At 45.6% G+C, this 15,765-nt stretch overlaps 1 protein-coding gene across 1 annotated transcript in view; it reads left to right on the top strand.

Moving 5' to 3' along the window:
- The window catches only part of LOC129839512 (adhesion G protein-coupled receptor E1-like), a 51,626-nt gene that overhangs the window by 13,251 nt on the left and 22,610 nt on the right, over positions 1 to 15,765 (top strand). Inside the window, exons 5-6 of the mRNA XM_055907016.1 lie at positions 9,678 to 9,746; positions 10,832 to 10,957. Of these exons, the coding sequence (XP_055762991.1) occupies positions 9,678 to 9,746; positions 10,832 to 10,957 (195 nt within the window). The remainder of the gene's footprint in view (positions 1 to 9,677; positions 9,747 to 10,831; positions 10,958 to 15,765) is intronic.

The following is a 15,765-nucleotide window of genomic DNA, read 5'->3' as shown; positions in this document are numbered from 1 at the left end:
AATGTGGAGGCTATATACAGGGGGTACCGGTACAGAGTCAATGTGGAGGCTATATACAGGGGGTACCGGTACAGAGTCAATGTGGAGGCTATATACAGGGGGTACCGGTACAGAGTCAATGTGGAGGCTATATACAGGGGGTACCGGTACAGAGTCAATGTGGAGGCTATATACAGGGGGTACCGGTACAGAGTCAATGTGTCAATGTGTAGGCTATATACAGGGGGTACCGGTACAGAGTCAATGTGGAGGCTATATACAGGGGGTACCAGTACAGAGTCAATGTGGAGGCTATATACAGGGGGTACCGGTACAGAGTCAATGTGGAGGCTATAAACAGGGGGTACCAGTACAGAGTCAATGTGGAGGCTATATACAGGGGGTACCGGTACAGAGTCAATGTGGAGGCTATATACAAGGGGTACCGGTACAGAGTCAATGTGGAGGCTAAATACAGGGGGTACCGGTACAGAGTCAATGTGGAGGCTATATACAGGGGGTACCGGTACAGAATAAATGTGGAGGCTAAATACTCTGTACCGGTTCCCTCTGTATTTAGCCTCCACATTGACTTGTACCGGTACCCCCTGTATATAGCCTGTATAGAGTCAATGTGGAGGCTATATACAGGGAGTACCAGTACAGAGTAAATGTGGAGGCTAAATACAGGGGGTACCGGTACAGAGTCAATGTGGAGGCTAAATACAGGTTGTACCGGTACATTGTCAATGTGGAGGCTAAGTACAGGGGGTACCAGTACAGAGTCAATGTGGAGGCTATATACAGAGGGTACCAGTACAGAGTCAATGTGGAGGCTAAATACAGGTTGTACTGGTACAGTGTCAATGTGGAGGCTAAATACAGGGGCTACAAGTGCAGAGTCAATGTGGAGGCTAAATACCGAGGATACCGGTACAGAGTCAATGTGGAGGCTAAATACAGGGGGTACAAGTACAGAGTCAATGTGGAGGCTATATACAGGGGGTACCAGTACAGAGTCAATGTGGAGGCTGCATACAGGGGGTACCAGTACAGAGTCAATGTGGAGGCTATATACAGGGGGTACCGGTACAGAGTCAATATGGAGGCTATATACAGGGGGTACCGGTACATACTCAATGTGGAGGCTAAATACAGGGGGTTCCGGTACAGAGTCAATGTGGAGGCTATATACAGGGGGTACCGGTACAGAGTCAATGTGGAGGCTGCATACAGGGGGTACCAGTACAGAGTCAATGTGGAGGCTATATACAGAGGGTACCGGTACAGAGTCAATGTGGAGGCTAAATACAGGTGGTACCAGTACAGAGTCAATGTGGAGGCTAAATACAAGGGGGTACCGGTACAGAGTCAATGTGGAGACTATATACATGGGGTACCAGTACAGAGTCAATGTGGAGGCTAAATACAGGTGGTACCAGTACAGAGTCAATGTGGAGGCTAAATACAAGAGGGTAGCGGTACAAATTCAATGTGGAGGCTATATACAGGGGGTACCAGTACAGAGTCAATGTGGAGGCTAAATACAGGTGGTACCAGTACAGAGTCAATGTGGAGGCTAAATACAAGGGGGTAGCGGTACAAATTCAATGTGGAGGCTAAATACAAGGGGTACCGTTACAGAGTCAATATGGAGGCTATAAACAATGGGTACCGGTACAGACTCAATGTGGAGGATAAATACAGGTGGTACCGGTACAGAGTCAATGTGCGGGGGCACCGGTTAGTCGAGATAATATTTAGATATAATTAGAGTTAAAGTGACTATGCATAGATAATAAACAGAGAGTAGCAGCAGCGTAAAGGAGAGGGGGGGAGGGGGGGCGATGCAAATAGTCTGGGTAGCCATTTGGATAGCTGTTCAGGAGTCTTATGGCTTGGGGTTTAGAAGCCTCTTGGACCTAGACCTGGCGCTCCGGTACCGCTTGCCGTTCAGTAGCAGAGAGAACAGCCTATGGGGTGGCTGGAGTCTTTGACAATTTTTTAGGCCTTCCTCTGACACCGCCTGGTATAGAGGTCCTGGATGGCAGAAAGCTTGGCCCCAGTGATGTGCTGGGCCGTACACATTACCGTCTGTAGTACCTTGCGGTCGGAGGCCGAGCGGTTGCCATACCAGGCAGAGATGCAACCAGTCAGGATGCTCTCAATGGTGCAGATGTAGAACTTTTTGAGGATCTGAGGACCCATTTCAGTCTCCTGGGGGGGCAATAGGCATTGTTGTGCCCTGTTCATGACTGTCTTGTTGTGTTTGGACCATGATAGTTTGTTGGTGATGTGAACACCAAGGAACTTGAAGCGCTCAACCTGCTCCACTACAGACCCGTCGATGAGAATGGGGCGTACCCGGTCCTCCATTTCCTGTAGTCCACAATCACAATAACTGTCATCCAAATGAAAGCTATACAGTCAGTGAGCATCTAAAATTTCAAAAGCAATGGGTATTTTGGATAAATGGACGCCAAGGGAATATATCCAATTTTAAGTGTGGTCCTCCGGACCTCGTTGAAGACCAAATGCAGCAAACTTGGAAAAATGAGTTTGACCCCCCTGAACTAGACTGTTAGAGAGTTCACTACCCTCACTGATCCCCCTGAACTAGACTGTTAGAGAGTTCACTACCCTCACTGACCCCCTGAACTAGACTGTTAGAGAGTTCACTACCCTCACTGATCCCCATGCTACTTCCTCAAACAGAGGATACTGTTGTGTCACTGCAAACCACCTCATAAGGACAGGTCTAAGTTCAGTTTTACTGTGTAAGCCTGGATAATGATGATCAGTAAGGGACTATATAAACTGATCTGAGTGTGGTGCTTATATTACAGTAGGGACTTTCCTCTGTTGATGTAGAAACCGTTATTCCATTGGCAGCTTCCTCTTTCTAGTTCTGAGCCCCAAATGACACCCTTTTCCCTGTATAGTGCACTACATTAGACCAAGGCCCTATTCCCTACATAGTGCACTACATTAGACCAGAGCCCTATTCCCTATATAGTGCACTACATTAGACCAGGGCCCTATTCCCTACATAGTGCACTACATTAGACCATGGCCCTATTCCCTACATAGTGCACTACATTAGACCAGGGCCCTATTCCCTATATAGTGCACTACATTAGACCAGGGCCCTATTTCCTATATAGTGCACTACATTAGACCAGACCCCTATTCCCTATATAGTGCACTACATTAGACCAGGGCCCTATTCCCTATATAGTGCACTTCATTAGACCAGGGCCCTATTCCCTATATAGTGCACTACATTAGACCAGGGCCCTATTCCCTATATAGTGCACTTCATTAGACCAGGGCCCTATTCCCTATATAGTGCACTACATTAGACCAGGGCCCTATTCCCTATATAGTGCACTACATTAGACCAGGGCCCATAGAGCGCTATATAATAGGTTGTCATTTGGGATGCGTCCTAGGATGGTTACCATGGTAACATTTCATCACTGGTGTGCTGTGGGTTTCTGGGTGTTTTAATCTCCACCTCAACTTCCTCTCTGTCTCATGTCTTCATTTGTATCTTAGTTAGTTTGTATCTGATGGTAAACATGGTTACCCATGGCAACATCTTGGATCTACTATTGTGGTGTGGTGTGTTGTGGTGTTGTGTTGTGGTGTTGTGGTGTTGTGTTGTTGTGTTGTGGTGTTGTTGTGTTGTGGTGTTGTGTTGTGGTGTTGTGTTGTGTTGTGGTGTTGTGTTGTGTTGTTGTGTTGTGGTGTTGTGGTGTTGTGGTGTTGTTGTGTTGTTGTGTTGTGGTGTTGTGGTGTGGTGGTGTGGTGTTGTGGTGTTGTGGTGTTGTGTTGTGGTGTTGTGGTGTTGTGGTGTTGTGTTGTTGTGTTGTTGTGTTGTGGTGTTGTGGTGTTGTGTTGTTGTGTTGTGGTGTTGTGGTGTTGTGGTGTTGTGTTGTTGTGTTGTGGTGTTGTGGTGTTGTGTTGTGTTGTTGTGTTGTTGTGTTGTGGTGTTGTGTTGTGTTGTTGTGTTGTGGTGTTGTGGTGTGGTGTTGTTGTGTTGTGGTGTTGTGGTGTGGTGTTGTGGTGTGGTGTTGTTGTGTGGTGTTGTGGTGTGGTGTTGTTGTGTGGTGTTGTTGTGTTGTGGTGTTGTTGTGTTGTTGTGTTGTGGTGTTGTGTTGTGGTGTTGTGTTGTTGTGTTGTGTTGTTGTGTTGTGGTGTTGTGGTGTGGTGTTGTGGTGTTGTTGTGTTGTGGTGTTGTGGTGTGGTGTTGTGGTGTGGTGTTGTGGTGTTGTTGTGTGGTGTTGTTGTGTTGTGGTGTTGTTGTGTTGTTGTGGTGTTGTGTTGTGGTGTTGTGTTGTGGTGTGTTGTGTTGCTGTGTTGTTGTGTTGTTGTGTTGTGGTGTGTGTTGTGGTGTGTGTTGTGTTGTTGTGTTGTGTGTTGTGTGTGTTGTGGTGTGTTGTGTTGTTGTGTTGTGGTGGTGTGGTGTTGTTGTGTTGTTGTGTTGTTGTGGTGTGGTGTTGTTGTGTTGTTGTGTGTGTTGTGGTGTTGTTGTGTTGTGGTGTTGTTGTGTTGTTGTGGTGTGGTGTGGTGTTGTTGTGTTGTGTTGTTGTGTTGTGGTGTGGTGTTGTTGTGTTGTTGTGTTGTGGTGTTGTGTTGTGGTGTTGTGTTGTGTTGTTGTGGTGTGGTGTGGTGTTGTTGTGTTGTTGTGTTGTGGTGTTGTGTTGTGGTGTTGTGTGTGTTGTGGTGTGTGTTGTGTTGTGGTGTGTGTTGTGTTGTGGTGTTGTGTGTTGTGTGTGTTGTGGTGTGTTATGTTGTTGTGTTGTTGTGGTGTGTTGTTGTGTTGTGGTGTTGTGTTGTTGTGTTGTGTTGTTGTGTTGTGGTGTGTGTTGTGTGGTGTTGTTGTGTTGTGGTGTGGTGTTGTTGTGTTGTTGTGTTGTGGTGTTGTGTTGTTGTGGTGTGGTGTGGTGTTGTTGTGTTGTTGTGTTGTTGTGTTGTTGTGTTGTTGTGTGTTGTTGTGTTGTGGTGTTGTGGTGTTGTGTTGTTGTGGTGTGGTGTGGTGTTGTTGTGTTGTTGTGTTGTGGTGTTGTTGTGTTGTGGTGTTGTGTTGTGTTGTGGTGTTGTGTTGTGTTGTTGTGGTGTTGTTGTGTTGTTGTGTTGTGGTGTTGTGGTGTTGTGGTGTTGTGGTGTTGTGTTGTGGTGTTGTGTTGTTGTGTTGTTGTGTTGTTGTGTTGTGGTGTTGTGGTGTTGTGTTGTTGTGTTGTGGTGTTGTGTTGTGTTGTTGTGTTGTTGTGTTGTGGTGTTGTGTTGTGTTGTTGTGTTGTGGTGTTGTGGTGTGGTGTTGTTGTGTTGTGGTGTTGTGGTGTGGTGTTGTGGTGTGGTGTTGTTGTGTGGTGTTGTGGTGTGGTGTTGTTGTGTGGTGTTGTTGTGTTGTGGTGTTGTTGTGTTGTTGTGTTGTGGTGTTGTGTTGTGGTGTTGTGTTGTTGTGTTGTGTTGTTGTGTTGTGGTGTTGTGGTGTGGTGTTGTTGTGTTGTGGTGTTGTGGTGTGGTGTTGTGGTGTGGTGTTGTGGTGTTGTTGTGTGGTGTTGTTGTGTTGTGGTGTTGTTGTGTTGTTGTGGTGTTGTGTTGTGGTGTTGTGTTGTGGTGTGTTGTGTTGCTGTGTTGTTGTGTTGTTGTGTTGTGGTGTGTGTTGTGGTGTGTGTTGTGTTGTGGTGTTGTGTGTTGTGTGTGTTGTGGTGTGTTGTGTTGTTGTGTTGTTGTGGTGTGGTGTTGTTGTGTTGTTGTGTTGTTGTGGTGTGGTGTTGTTGTGTTGTTGTGTGTGTTGTGGTGTTGTTGTGTTGTGGTGTTGTTGTGTTGTTGTGTTGTGGTGTGGTGTGGTGTTGTTGTGTTGTGTTGTTGTGTTGTGGTGTGGTGTTGTTGTGTTGTTGTGTTGTGGTGTTGTGTTGTGGTGTTGTGTTGTTGTGGTGTGGTGTGGTGTTGTTGTGTTGTTGTGTTGTGGTGTTGTGTTGTTGTGTTGTGTTGTTGTGTTGTGGTGTTTGTTGTGTTGTGGTGTGTGTTGTGTTGTGGTGTTGTGTGTTGTGTGTGTTGTGGTGTGTTATGTTGTTGTGTTGTTGTGGTGTGTTGTTGTGTTGTGGTGTTGTGTTGTTGTGTTGTGTTGTTGTGTTGTGGTGTGTGTTGTGTGGTGTTGTTGTGTTGTTGTGTTGTGGTGTTGTGTTGTTGTGTTGTTGTGGTGTGGTGTGGTGTTGTTGTGTTGTTGTGTTGTTGTGTTGTTGTGTTGTTGTGTTGTTGTGGTGTTGTTGTGTTGTGTTGTTGTGTTGTGGTGTGGTGTTGTTGTGTTGTTGTGTTGTGGTGTTGTGTTGTGGTGTTGTGTTGTTGTGGTGTGGTGTGGTGTTGTTGTGTTGTTGTGTTGTGGTGTTGTGTTGTTGTGTTGTGTTGTTGTGTTGTGGTGTGTGTTGTGTTGTGGTGTGTGTTGTGTTGTGGTGTTGTGTGTTGTGTGTGTTGTGGTGTGTTATGTTGTTGTGTTGTTGTGGTGTGTTGTTGTGTTGTGGTGTTGTGTTGTTGTGTTGTGTTGTTGTGTTGTGGTGTGTGTTGTGTGGTGTTGTTGTGTTGTGGTGTGGTGTTGTTGTGTTGTTGTGTTGTGGTGTTGTGTTGTTGTGTTGTTGTGGTGTGGTGTGGTGTTGTTGTGTTGTTGTGTTGTTGTGTTGTTGTGTTGTTGTGTTGTGGTGTGTTGTTGTGTTGTGGTGTTGTGTTGTTGTGTTGTTGTGGTGTGGTGTGGTGTTGTTGTGTTGTGGTGTTGTGGTGTTGTTGTGTTGTGGTGTTGTGTTGTGGTGTTGTGGTGTTGTGTTGTGTTGTTGTGGTGTTGTGTTGTGGTGTTGTGGTGTTGTTGTGTTGTTGTGTTGTTGTGTTGTGGTGTTGTGGTGTTGTGGTGTTGTGTTGTGGTGTTGTGGTGTTGTGTTGTTGTGTTGTGGTGTTGTGTTGTGTTGTTGTGTTGTGGTGTTGTGGTGTGGTGTTGTTGTGTTGTGGTGTTGTGGTGTGGTGTTGTGGTGTGGTGTTGTTGTGTGGTGTTGTGGTGTGGTGTTGTTGTGTGGTGTTGTTGTGTTGTGGTGTTGTTGTGTTGTTGTGTTGTGGTGTTGTGTTGTGGTGTTGTGTTGTTGTGTTGTGTTGTTGTGTTGTGGTGTTGTGGTGTGGTGTTGTGGTGTTGTTGTGTTGTGGTGTTGTGGTGTGGTGTTGTGGTGTTGTTGTGTGGTGTTGTTGTGTTGTGGTGTTGTTGTGTTGTTGTGGTGTTGTGTTGTGGTGTTGTGTTGTGGTGTGTTGTGTTGCTGTGTTGTTGTGTTGTGGTGTGTGTTGTGGTGTGTGTTGTGTTGTGGTGTTGTGTGTTGTGTGTGTTGTGGTGTGTTGTGTTGTTGTGTTGTTGTGGTGTGGTGTTGTTGTGTTGTTGTGTTGTTGTGGTGTGGTGTTGTTGTGTTGTTGTGTGTGTTGTGGTGTTGTTGTGTTGTGGTGTTGTTGTGTTGTTGTGTTGTGGTGTGGTGTGGTGTTGTTGTGTTGTGTTGTTGTGTTGTGGTGTGGTGTTGTTGTGTTGTTGTGTTGTGGTGTTGTGTTGTGGTGTTGTGTTGTGGTGTTGTGTTGTTGTGGTGTGGTGTGGTGTTGTTGTGTTGTTGTGTTGTGGTGTTGTGTTGTTGTGTTGTGTTGTTGTGTTGTGGTGTGTGTTGTGTTGTGGTGTGTGTTGTGTTGTGGTGTTGTGTGTTGTGTGTGTTGTGGTGTGTTATGTTGTTGTGTTGTTGTGGTGTGTTGTTGTGTTGTGGTGTTGTGTTGTTGTGTTGTGTTGTTGTGTTGTGGTGTGTGTTGTGTGGTGTTGTTGTGTTGTTGTGTTGTGGTGTTGTGTTGTTGTGTTGTTGTGGTGTGGTGTGGTGTTGTTGTGTTGTTGTGTTGTTGTGTTGTTGTGTTGTTGTGTTGTTGTGTTGTGGTGTGTTGTTGTGTTGTGGTGTTGTGTTGTTGTGTTGTTGCGGTGTGGTGTGGTGTTGTTGTGTTGTTGTGTTGTTGTGTTGTTGTGTTGTTGTGTTGTGGTGTGTTGTTGTGTTGTGTTGTTGTGTTGTTGTGTTGTTGTGTTGTGGTGTGTTGTTGTGGTGTGTTGTTGTGTTGTTGTGTTGTTGTGTTGTGGTGTGTTGTTGTGTTGTGGTGTGTGTTGTGTTGTGTTGTTGTGTTGTGGTGTGTGGTGTGTGTTGTGGTGTGTTGTATTTGTATTTATTAAGGATCCCCATTAGTTCCAGTCAAGGCAGCAGCTACTTTACCTGTGGTCCAGCAACATTAAAGCAGTTTAAAAACATTACAAAACATTCACAACAGATTTCACACATCACTAAATGTGTGTCCTTTAGGCCGTGACTCCACTACCACATACAGTATATACAACACAAACTCCATGTGTAGTGCGTATGTTATCATGTGTGTGTGTGTGCATGTCTGTTATCGTGTTTGTGCCCATGTTTGTGTTGCTTCACAGTCCCCACTGTTCCATAAGGCGTGTTTTTATCCATGTTTTAAACTTACTTGATGTTGAAGAGATTTCCATGTGGTCACGGCTCTATGTAGTAGTGTTTCCTGTAGTCTGTTCTGTCACGGCTCTATATAGTAGTGTTTCCTGTAGTCTGTTCTGTCACGGCTCTATGTAGTAGTGTTTCCTGTAGTCTGTTCTGTCACGGCTCTATGTAGTAGTGTTTCCTGTAGTCTGTTCTGTCACGGCTCTATGTAGTAGTGTTTCCTGTAGTCTGTTATGTCACGGCTCTATGTAGTAGTGTTTCCTGTAGTCTGTTCTGTCACGGCTCTATGTAGCAGTGTTTCCTGTAGTCTGTTCTGTCACGGCTCTATGTAGTAGTGTTTCCTGTAGTCTGTTCTGTCACGGCTCTATGTAGTAGTGTTTCCTGTAGTCTGTTCTGTCACGGCTCTATGTAGTAGTGTTTCCTGTAGTCTGTTCTGGACTTGGGTATTGTGAAGAGACCTCTGGTGGCATGTCTTGTGGGGTATTTATGGGTGTCTGAGCTGTGTGCCAGTAGTTCAAACAGACAGTGTGTTGTGTTATGTTGTTATGTGTGGTGTAGTGTGTGGTGTGATCATTGTGGTGTGTTATTGTGGTGTTGTGGTGTGTTGTTGTGGTGTTGTTGTGTGTGTTTTTGTGGTATATTGTTGTGTGTTATTGTGATGTGGTTGTGGTGTGGTGTGTGTTGTTGTGGTGTGTTGTTGTGGTGTTGAGGTGTGTTGTTGTGGTGTGTTGTTGTGGTGTGTTGTTGTGGTGTGGTGTTGAGGTGTGTTGTTGTGGTGTGTTGGTGTGGGTGTTGTGGTGTGGGTGTGTGGTGTGCTGTGTTGTTGTGGTGTTGTATTTGTATTTATTAAGGATCCCCATTAGTTCCAGTCAAGGCAGCAACTACTCTTCCTGGGGTCCAGCAACGTTAAAGAAATTTAAAAACATTACAAAACATTCACAACAGATTTCACAACACACTCACTTCTCTCCTCAAGTGTTAATGTTAATGCTTTTGCATTCTCTCTCTCTCTCTCTCTCTCTCTCTCTCTCTCTCTCTCCCTCTCTCTCTCTCTCTCTCTCCCTCTCCCTCTCCCTCTCCCTCTCCCTCTCCCTCTCCCTCTCTCCCTCTCCCTCTCTCCCTCTCCCTCTCCTTCTCCATCTCTCTTTATGTCTGTATTTCACTCTGGTCCTCTTGTAGACATCAATGAGTGTAGCGACTGCCCCTGTACTTCCGAAAACAGCAAAAGAGGAGATGGGGATTGTAACGGTGAGTCCAGAGTGTGTGTGTGTGGGGATGTCTGTGTGTGGAGGTGTGTGTGGAGGTGTGTGTGGAGGTGTGTGTTGGGGGATGTGTGTGTGTGGAGGTGTGTGTGTGTGGGGATGTCTGTGTGGGGAGGTGTGTGGGGAGGTGTGTGTGGAGGTGTGTGTGAAGGTGTGTGTGGGGATGTCTGTGTGTGGGGATGTCTGTGTGGCGAGGTATGTGTGGGGATGTTTGTGTGGAGAGGTGTGTGGAGAGGTTTGTGGGGAGGTGTGTGGGGGTGTGTGTGTGGAAAAGTCTGTGTGGGGAGGTGTGTGTGTGTCACGTAACATCTTGTTTGTTTAAATACTTATACTCTTATGTTGTCACAACATATACTCTTATGTTGTCACACACACATAATTGAGACCCTGTATGTGTGTGTGTGTGCTGTGAGGGTCTCAGCTTAGCTTATGTGTGTGTGTGTGTGTGTGTTTGTGATGCGAGGGTCTCAGCTTAGCTTGTGTGTGCGTGCGTGTGTGTGTGTGTGTGTGTGTGTGTGTGTGTGTGTGTGTGTGTGTGTGTGTGTGTGTGTGTGTGTGTGTGTGTGTGTGTGTGTGTGTGTGTGTGTGTGTGTGTGTGTGTGTTGTGATGCGAGGGTCTCAGCTTAGCTTGTGTGTGTGTCCACTACAGATGAGGATGAGTGTGTGTGGGTTCCCCCGGTGGGCGGCACTCTGGACATGTGCACAAAATGCACCTGTCCATCAGGGCTCAGTAACCACGGCAACAACACATGTTATCCCTGACCCCTGACCTCTAACCCCCGATTCCTGACCTCTAACCCCATGACCCCTTCTTTTGGCCGAGTTCCAATCCAGATGTCTGCCTGATCTCACAGCTGTACCCATAACATGACATAGCAGTAATCTGATGCCTGACTGAGCTGTCAGTGATTTTACAACTGCAGTAAATCAATAGCACAACACAGGTTGTTGTTCTGGAATGTACTTTGTTTCTTCTCTGTTTCTTATTTTTCTTCTCACTGGGATGTGTTCAGTTGTCTGCCTCCTCCTCACCTCAAGTGTTTATGTTAATGCTCTCTCTCTCTCATATAGATGAGTGTAATGTAACTGCTGGTATCTGTGGAGAGGGAGGGACCTGTCAGAACATGGAAGGAAGCTACAGTTGCCTCTGTCTCCCAGGATACAGTAACTATGGGAACAAACAGGCTAGGTGCTCAGGTGAGGAAAGAATCTGGTACCATGATGTACTGCTTCCCACGATACGGTACAGTAAGGTTTGAACAGTCTTTAATTACGTCTATATCTAACATAACATAACATACCATGATGCACTGCTTCCCACGATACGGTACAGTAAGGTTTGAACAGTCTTTAATTACGTCTATATCTAACATAACATAACATACCATGATGCACTGCTTCCCACGATACGGTACAGTAAGGTTTGAACAGTCTTTAATTACGTCTATATCTAACATAACATAACATACCATGATGCACTGCTTCTCACGATACGGTACAGTAAGGTTTGAACAGTCTTTAATTACGTCTATATCTAACATAACATAACATACCATGATGCACTGCTTCCCACGATACGGTACAGTAAGGTTTGAACAGTCTTTAATTACGTCTATATCTAACATAACATAACATACGTCGTCTAGCAGACACTTTTATTCAAAATCGACTTACGGCAAGAGAGTGGATACATTTTCGCAAGCGTGGCCCCAGCAGGAATCGAACCCTCAACCCTTGGCAGTTCTCTACCAACAGAGCCACACAGGACCAACAGGCTGTCTGGCCCAGGGGAGCAAACATACTTCCCATTAAACGATCTCAGTCAACATTTAAATGACTAAAACTGAACTGTGTTGAATTGATAATGGACCTACATGTATGTTCTCTCTCATCTGTCCAGGTGTTAACTCAAATCAAATCAAATTGTATCACATGCGCCGAATACAACAGGTGTAGTAGACCTTACAGTGAAATGCTGACTGACAAGCCTTTAACCAACAATGCAGTTTTAAGACAAATAAGTAAAAAATGTATAAATAAATAATAATTAAAGAGCAGCAGTAAAATAACAGTAGTGAGGTTATATACAGGGTGTACTGGTACAGAGTCAATGTGGAGGCTAAATACAGGGGGTACCGGAACAGAGTCAATGTGGAGGCTATATACAGGGGGTACCGGTACAGAGTCAATGTGGAGGCTAAATACAGGGGGTACCGGTACAGAGTCAATGTGGAGGCTAAATACAGGGGGTACCAGTACAGAGTCAATGTGGAGGCTATATACAGGGGGTACCAGTACAGAGTCAATGTGGAGGCTATATACAGGGGGTACCAGTACAGAGTCAATGTGGAGGCTATATAAAGGGGGTACCAGTACAGAGTCAATGTGGAGGCTAAATACAGGGGGTACCAGTACAGAGTCAATGTGGAGGCTATATACAGGGGGTACCAGTACTGAGTCAATGTGGAGGCTATATACAGGGGGTACCGGTACAGAGTCAATGTGGAGGCTTTATATATAGACGGAACCAGTACAGAATCAATGTGGAGGCTATATACAGGGGGTACCGGTACAGAGTCAATGTGGAGTGTGTATATAGACGGTACCAGTACAGAGTCAATGTCGAGGCTATATACAGGGGGTACCGGTACAGAGTCAATGTAGAGGCTATATACAGGGGGTACCGATACAGAGTCAATGTGGAGGCTATATACAGGGGGTACCGGTACAGACTCAATATGGAGGCTATATACAGGGGGTACCGGTACAGAGTCAATGTGGAGGCTATATACAGGGGGTACCGGTACAGACTCAATATGGAGGCTACATACAGGGGGTACCGCTACAGAGTCAATGTGGAGGCTATATACAGGGGGTACCGGTACATGTGGAGGCTATATACAGGGGGTGCCGGTACAGAGTCAATGTGGAGGCTATATACAGGGGGTACCAATACATACTCAATGTGGAGGCTAAATACAGGGGGTACCAGTACAGAGTCAAAGTGGAGGCTAAATACAGGGGGTACCGGTACAGAGTCAATGTGGAGGCTAAACACAAGGGGTAGCAGTACAGAGTCAATGTGGAGGCTAAATACAGGGGGTACCGGTACAGAGTCAATGTGGAGGCTAAATACAGAGGATACCAGTACAGAGTCAATGTGGAGGCTAAATACAGGGGGTACCAGTACAGAGTCAATATGGAGGCTAAAAACAGGGGGTACCAGTACAGAGTCAATGTGGAGGCTAAATACAGGGGGTACCAGTACAGAGTCAATGTGGAGGCTATATACAGGAGGTACCGATACAGAGTCAATGTGGAGGCTATATACAGGGGGCACCGCTACCCAGTCAATGTGGAGGCTAAATACAGGGGATACCAGTACAGAGTCAATGTGGAGGCTATATACAATGGGTACCGGTACAGACTCAATGTGGAGGATAAATACAGGTGGTACCGGTACAGAGTCAATGTGCGGGGGCACCGGTTATTCGTGGTAATATGTAGATATAATTAGAGTTAAATTGACTATGCATAGATAATAAACAGAGAGTAGCAGCAGCGTAAAGGAGAGGGGGAGGGGGGGCAATGCAAATAGTCTGGGTAGCCATTTTGATAGCTGTTCAGGAGTCTTATGGCTTGGGTTTTAGAAGCCTCTTGGACCTAGACTTGGCGCTCCGGTAGCGCTTGCCGTTCAGTAGCAGAGAGAACAGCCTATGACTAGGGTGGCTGGAGTCTTTGACAATTCTTAGGGCCTTCCTCTGATACCGCCTGGTATAGAGGTCCTGGATGGCAGAAAGCTTGGCCCCAGTGATGTACTGGGCCGTACACATTACCGTCTGTAGTACCTTGCGGTCGGAGGCCGAGCAGTTGCCATACCAGGCAGTGATGCAACCAGTCAGGATGCTCTCAATGGTGCAGATGTAGAACTTTTTGAGGATCTGAGGACCCATTTCAGTCTCCTGGGGGGGCAATAGGCATTGTCGTGCCCTGTTCATGACTGTCTTGTTGTGTTTGGACCATGATAGTTTGTTGGTGATGTGAACACCAAGGAACTTGAAGCGCTCAACCTGCTCCACGACAGACCCGTCGATGAGAATGGGGGCGTACCCGGTCCTCCATTTCCTGTAGTCCACAATCACAATAACTGTCATCCAAATGAAAGCTATACAGTCAGTGAGCATCTAAAATTTCAAAAGCAATTTTGGATAATTGGACGCTAAGGGAATATATCCAATTTTAAGTGCAGTCCTCCGGACCTCGTTGAAGACCAAATGAGGCCCACTTGGAAAAATTTGTTTGACCCCCCCTGAACTAGACTGTTAGAGAGTTCACTACCCTCACTAGTCCCCATGCTACTTCCTCAAACAGAGGTTACTGTTGTGTCACTGCAAACCACCTCATAAGGACAGGTCTAAGTTCAGTTTTACTGTGTAAACCTGGATAATGATGATCAGTAAGGGACTATGTAAACTGATCTGAGTGTGGTGCTTATATTACATTAGGGACTTTCCTCTGTTGCTGTAGAAACCGTTATTCCATTAGCAGCTTCCTCTTTCTAGTGCTGAGGCCCAAATGACACCCTTTTCCCTATATAGTGCACTACATTAGACCAGAGCCCTATTCCCTACATAGTGCACTACATTAGGCCAGGGCCTTATTCCCTATATAGTGCACTACATTAGACCAGAGCCCTATTCCCTGTATAGTGCACTACATTAGACCAGAGCTCTATTCCCTGTATAGTGCACTACTGTAGACCAGGGCCCATAGAACACTATATAATAGGTTGTCATTTGGGATGCGTCCTAGGATGGTTACCATGGTAACATTTCATCACTGGTGTGCTGTGGGTTTCTGGGTGTTTTAATCTCCACCTCAACTTCCTCTCTGTCTCATGTCTTCATTTATATCTTAGTTAGTTGGTATCTGATGGTAAACTTGGTTACCCATGGCAACAACTTGGATCTACTATTGTGGTGGGGTGTGGTGTATGGTGTGTTGTGGTGTGTTGTGCTGTGGTGTGTTGTGTTGTGGCGTGTGTTGTGTTGTGGTGTGGTGTATGGTGTGTTGTGATGTGGTGTGTATTGTGGCGTGTGTTGTGTTGGGGTGTGTTGTATTTGTATTTGTATTTGTATTTATTAAGGATCCCCATTAGTTCCGACCAAGGCAGCAGCTACTTTTCCTGGGGTCCAGCAACATTAAAGCAGTTTAAAAACATTACAAAACATTCACAACAGATTTCACAACACACTAAGTGTGTGCCCTTTAGGCCGTTACTCCACTACCACATACAGTATCTACAACACAAACTCCATGTGTAGTGCGTATGTTATCATGTGTGTGTGTATGTTATCATGTGTGTGCGTATGTTATCATGTGTGTGTGTGTATGTTATCATGTGTGTGTGTGCATGTCTGTTATCGTTTTTGTGCCTATGTTTGTGTTGCTTCACAGTCCCCACTGTTCCATAAGGCATGTTTTTATACATGTTTTAAACTTACTTGATGTGGAAGAGATTTCCATGTGGTCACGGCTCTATGTAGTAGTGTTTCCTGTAGTCTGTTATGTCACGGCTCTATGTAGTAGTGTTTCCTGTAGTCTGTTATGTCACGGCTCTATGTAGTAGTGTTTCCTGTAGTCTGTTATGTCACGGCTCTATGTAGTAGTGTTTCCTGTAGTCTGTTATGTCACGGCTCTATGTAGTAGTGTTTCCTGTAGTCTGTTATGTCACGGCTCTATGTAGTAGTGTTTCCTGTAGTCTGTTATGTCACGGCTCTATGTAGTAGTGTTTCCTGTAGTCTGTTATGTCACGGCTCTATGTAGTAGTGTTTCCTGTAGTCTGTTATGTCACGGCTCTATGTAGTAGTGTTTCCTGTAGTCTGTTATGTCACGGCTCTATGTAGTAGTGTTTCCTGTAGTCTGTTCTGTCACGGCTCTATGTAGTAGTGTTTCCTGTAGTCTGTTATGTCACGGCTCTATGTAGTAGTGTTTCCTGTAGTCTG

The sequence above is a fragment of the Salvelinus fontinalis genome, chromosome 40 (genome assembly GCF_029448725.1).
Source record: "Salvelinus fontinalis isolate EN_2023a chromosome 40, ASM2944872v1, whole genome shotgun sequence".
NCBI lineage: Eukaryota > Metazoa > Chordata > Actinopteri > Salmoniformes > Salmonidae > Salvelinus > Salvelinus fontinalis.
Note: the sequence above shows the minus strand (reverse complement) of the source record. Positions and strands in the feature narration are given on the sequence as shown.